General features: G+C 37.6%; 1 protein-coding gene and 1 long non-coding RNA gene across 2 annotated transcripts; both read left to right on the top strand.

Moving 5' to 3' along the window:
- LOC107648790 (fructose-bisphosphate aldolase 8, cytosolic) lies at positions 393 to 2,771 on the top strand. The gene is made up of 3 exons (XM_016352607.2): positions 393 to 558; positions 1,239 to 1,466; positions 1,635 to 2,771. Exons 1-3 carry the CDS (start codon positions 531 to 533, stop codon positions 2,453 to 2,455), a joined length of 1,077 nt encoding a protein of 358 aa, XP_016208093.1. The 5' UTR covers positions 393 to 530; the 3' UTR covers positions 2,456 to 2,771.
- On the top strand, positions 4,516 to 5,504 carry LOC110264019. Its single transcript, XR_002349749.1, has 2 exons — positions 4,516 to 4,877; positions 5,171 to 5,504. It is a non-coding gene; the product is annotated as an uncharacterized LOC110264019 (long non-coding RNA).

The following is a 5,536-nucleotide window of genomic DNA, read 5'->3' as shown; positions in this document are numbered from 1 at the left end:
AATATTGTTAAAAAAAATAGAATATATATTTTTTAAATATATAAGAATAGTTTAGGTGATCAACAATTTTATTAAATTTTGGCCAGTATGTAACCAACAAAGAAAAGTGAGCCATTGAATGAAATCTCACATCAATCTCACACCATTAAAACTATTATTGATAACTATTTAATGGCTACAAATCACAAAAGTTGCTGGCCCTAACATTCTTCTATATTTGCATCGCGAAAAAAAAAATATGTTAAAGTTTTTTAAGTTTACAAAAGTTAAGACATATTTAAGTATTTACTCCAAAAAAATATGAAATGATAAAGGAGAAAAGGGTGGAGAAGTATCGGCGGCGGAAGGAGGGCAAAAAGGGTAAAGGACGATAAAAACTAAGACTTACCTCACCTACCCTCTTCCCCAAGCCACCTTTCAGTCGTGACTCGTGAGTCATCCCACTCTTCCTTTAAAACCCTCCCTTTCCAACACTTTTCTCTGCCAATTCAAAACCCGCCTTCTCCCAATTCTCAATCTTTCTCTCAACCATGTCTTCCTTTAAGAGCAAGTACCAAGGTACTCAATGTCTATTTAGTCTCTTTTTCATATATTCCTTTCAATTCTTTCGTCTGCTTTTCCTATCTGCAATTTTATGGTCGCCTTGTGCTTTAACAATCATGCTGGCGCTATTAGCCTAGTAATCTCCACCATAATTTTCCTTCTTTTTAACCTGCATGCTTCTTTTATTTGTTACGAGTTCAAATATGGAATTTTACTTTGCATATATAGATCTCGATCACGATCTGCGCTGTCTAGGCTTGTCTAGACTTGTTCATAACTCTGGCCTCAGATTGCAAAATTAACCTTGATTTAGTGCGAGACTGTGAGTGTGTATTGAGCTCTTTTGGCACCTTAGTTGGGCTAGCTATGTAAATATCAAAGAGGATCAACTTGCTGTATTTAAAATATGATTTAGATCTTGTTTGGCTCCGGTGCTTTCTGTCAATGATTTGGATCTGGGTTTTGACTCTTGGCTATTGAATGTTGGCTGTTGCCTGTTGAGTCGTACAAACCGGTTGAAAAATGAATTGGATATGTTGGCTACATGATTTAGTAATTCCACTCAATAACTTGGGTTCATGTTGTTTGTTTTATCCTCGTGTTTTCTTGTTTATTTGTTTCAAGATGAATTCAAATTATAGTGTTGTCCTTTTATAATTTTATGGTTTGATCTAATAAAATTGCGTAAATTGCAGATGAGCTTATTGCCAACGCTGCTTACATCGGCACCCCAGGAAAGGGCATCCTTGCCGCCGATGAGTCAACCGGTACAATTGGCAAGCGTTTAGCCAGCATTAATGTTGAGAACGTTGAAACCAACAGGCGCGCTCTTCGCGAACTCCTATTCACCACACCCGGTGCTTTGGAGTGCCTCAGTGGTGTGATCTTGTTCGAGGAAACTCTATACCAAAGCACAGCTGCAGGTGCTGATCAATGCTTAATGTTTATCATAATTGAAAGATTCATTGGATTATTTCTATCTACATGTTAGAAGAAACAGCATCTTGCATACACATGTTTTGTGTATTCATATATTAGCTCTTTACATATTCAACTTTTAGTAAATCCTGAACTTGTTTAATTTATGGTAGGAAAACCTTTTGTCGAGGTGCTAAAGGAAGGTGGAGTTCTTCCTGGTATTAAGGTTGATAAGGGCACAGTAGAGCTCCCTGGAACAAATGGCGAAACCACCACTCAGGGTTTGGATGGCCTTGGTCAGCGATGTGCAAAGTACTATGAAGCTGGTGCCCGTTTTGCTAAATGGCGTGCTGTGCTCAAGATTGGCCCCAACGAACCATCTGAGCTGGCTATCCATGAAAACGCGTATGGTTTGGCTCGCTATGCCGCAATTTGCCAGGAGAATGGCTTGGTTCCTATTGTGGAGCCTGAGATCCTTGTTGATGGACCTCATGACATCAACAAGTGTGCTGCGGTGACAGAACGCGTTCTTGCCGCATGCTACAAGGCTCTAAATGATCATCATGTCCTGCTCGAGGGAACTTTGTTGAAGCCCAACATGGTGACCCCTGGATCGGATTCTCCAAAGGTTGCACCAGAGGTGATTGCCGAATACACTGTTAGAGCTTTGCAGAGAACTGTTCCGGCCGCAGTCCCTGCTATTGTCTTCTTGTCCGGAGGGCAGAGCGAGGAGGAGGCAACCCTCAACCTCAATGCCATGAACAAGCTCAAGGGAAAGAAGCCATGGTCACTTTCCTTCTCTTTCGGAAGGGCACTTCAGCAGAGCACCTTGAAGGCATGGGCCGGAAAGGATGAAAACATCAAGAAGGCCCAGGATGCATTGTTCACGAGGTGCAAGGCCAACTCACAAGCAACCTTGGGAACATACAAGGGTGACGCTACCCTTGGTGATGGTGCCTCCGAGTCTCTTCATGTCAAGGACTACAAATACTAAGCTTGTGTGATTCAAGAACTTGTTTTCGACATTTTTTTTCACTATTGACACCAAGTTCTTGGTGTTCTTTTCTAGTTTTAGACTACTACTCTTTTTCCTTCTGCTCTTTGATTAATCATAGGAGGGTCAGGGATTAAAGAATAATTGCTTCTAGCTGCATTGGCTATCAGCTACCCCTTCCCCCTTTTTCCCTTTCTTTGGATATCTTTTCGGTTTTCGTTGAGTTAGTTTTCCTGTGTAATAGAGTATTGGGTAAGAGTTATTTCTTGCTTCAATGCAATTGGAGAACAGTTTGCCACCATTTTTATGCTCTGAAGCATTGTTCGTTTACAACGCAAAACCTTTTCCTTTTTTTTTTACAAAACAGCATTTTTATTTAGTAATGTACTTGTGATAATTATTCGTTCCAGATAATCAAAGTAAACGAATATTAAGAAAGTGAATAACGTGATCAAACAAAATGCTACTTATAAAATAATCTTAAAATGGATGAACCTGGGTAGAAAGCCTAAGCACAAATATTCGTTTCTACTTCAAAAGATGCGATTTGGAGTATTGATTAATTAATAACTATGGCTCCCAAATTTCAATTTTACTTGGTAGATACAAATGACAAGTTCCGATCTAACCTGAATCTGTGGTACTGGTACGGATGAATGGTGGTTTGACTTTGACATTGCTTTCCTGCAATTTCATGCTTTTGTAGTGTCGTTTCTAAAAAGCAAGGGTAGCTTGGGGAAGTAATCCCTTGCTTTCATTCATTTATTCATAGTCTTCAACCAATACTCACGGATTTTCTCCCTAGCCACTAGCCAGTATGGTACAACCTAGTTTCTGGCTCCAACACTCTTCCTCGGATAAGACGAGAAAAACGACAAAATCCCACATGGCCATTTTATTGAGGAGGGACAGACAAGGATGACGTTGGTGACGGACTGTACGAATATTTTTTATTGTGGCCCTTTTGGGCCTATTTTATCGGTCTTGGAACTTAAAGCCCATAGCGTTGGTTGTAGTTTCTGTTGTCTTTTTTGGATTTAGTGGTTCTAGCTCGATTGCCACAGAAACCCATAAAGGCCCAAAACTCTGATGTCAATTATGGCAGCAAAGTGAGAGTGGTAGTGGTGGTGTGTTTGGGCTACAAGCTCAGGTGCCTACGATAGGGTAGTTATTTTCGGGCTATACTAATCTGTAATCGCATTAACCTACACCCCTAATAGTATTAGGAACCGTCCCTCTCTCACTCTACCTATCTGAGCCACTGAGAGGTCAGAACCTGATTGCAAAAATATTTTCTTATTTATTTACTGGTGGTGATGGATAATAATGGATTGGCTTTTTCAGGCAGAAATAATTAAAAAGCAAGTTGCAGAAGCCAGAATTTCCCATCTGGATTCTGAGACGCACAGAAAAGCAAAGGAAAGAGAAAGAAAAAACCTTTTCTTTATTTATTGTTTTCTTTAATCAGAGGTTGCTAACCTATCTGCAGGTCAGTAAGTAGTCACGTCACGGCTTCAGAGGGAGGAAAAAGCACGTTGGTTATGTTGTGCATGATTTTGGTTTCATCTCATATTTTCCATTATTGTACATATGATGTCGATTTTCGTTTCCTTTGACTCCCCTAATTACTTAACTGTCTCTAAAGTAACAAGACAAAAAAAAGCTACGAAGACCAAGCTACGAAGGAGAGAGCTTTTCTTTGAAGTTAGAACACTAATGGATGCATTGCATGCATATCAGCATATCACATATTGATATTGTATACGGTACTGTGAGGAAAACCAAGATAATAGACTAATAATCGTACTCATAAAAATTTTGTATGTTTAAAAACTTATAAATTATATAATTTAAAATTTATCAAAATTTATTTTTATTTTTTTACACGTTATCTCATTTTTTGATGTCCTCGATTATTGTGTCAGATAATTAAAATATAGCATAATAAAAGCAAACACTCCCTAAAAACTTTTATATAATACATTATTTAGTTGTTTAATTTGTATTCAAGTTTAGACATATTTTTGTATTCGTATTTTTGACTGAACATTACCATTGTGTATTTATCACTTAGCATTTGGCTAATTGTAATTGTGATGGTGCCACTGCATCACATCCCATACACACTAGTTACTCTGATCTTCAATTTGCCAGCAAAAGAAAAGAAATATTGTTACATTGCCACTGCACATCATCATATTTGGCCCTGTCATCATGTGTCCTCTCACTGCTATTTAATTTTCCTTTCTCCATTTATAAATACAAACGGATGGATTTTTATTTTTTGGGTGTGAGGTATTTTGCTGAGGTATTTCGCTTTCATGACTTTATGATGGATTAATGGCGGATTCACCTTTCAAAACGGCATAACGACGCACGACACGCTTCCTAGCGTTGCGTTTGATCTTTATACGCACAAGAGGTCAAAAATTAAATCTCACTTCTCTCTCTCAACATAACTAATGCTACCTCATTCCTTACTAATTCAAACGAACAAATGCAAAAACTCAGCTCTCCTTTCATATATATATATATATATATTTAATTCTTGCAATACNTTCAACCCTTATTATTGTTATTGCAAATTAAAATAAGGATATTGTTTATATTTTTATTATGTTATATTATATTATAATGTGGTAAGGCTTATCACGCTTAGAAGTAAGGCTCTGAATCATCATTTGATTTATTATTTTATTATTATTATTGTTCTAGTTGTTGTTGAAAGCAAGCAAAAACATGTGAGTGTGACCACATAAGAGGGTGAGGAAAATGCGCTACGGTCAACGATTTTGATTCTGTATCTCTAGGACCACACAATATGAAACTGCATCTCTAGAGAATTCCTGTGATGCAATGTTACTTTGCTGTATGAAGATGATATTTATTGATCCCTTTCTGTGCAACACAGGTAACTATAGTTTCATGCCCATTTATTTATTAGTCACCCATCAAGCTAATAACAAGTACAAACATGCATTTTGACTAAATAATCTATCCTCCATCAACATATATAAAATGCATTTATCTATTCTGATTTTATTTTTGGGGTTTTTCTTTTTTGTTTTTGTTTGTTGGGGG

This window comes from Arachis ipaensis, chromosome B06 (genome assembly GCF_000816755.2).
Source record: "Arachis ipaensis cultivar K30076 chromosome B06, Araip1.1, whole genome shotgun sequence".
Classification (NCBI taxonomy): Eukaryota; Viridiplantae; Streptophyta; class Magnoliopsida; order Fabales; family Fabaceae; genus Arachis; species Arachis ipaensis.
Note: the sequence above shows the minus strand (reverse complement) of the source record. Positions and strands in the feature narration are given on the sequence as shown.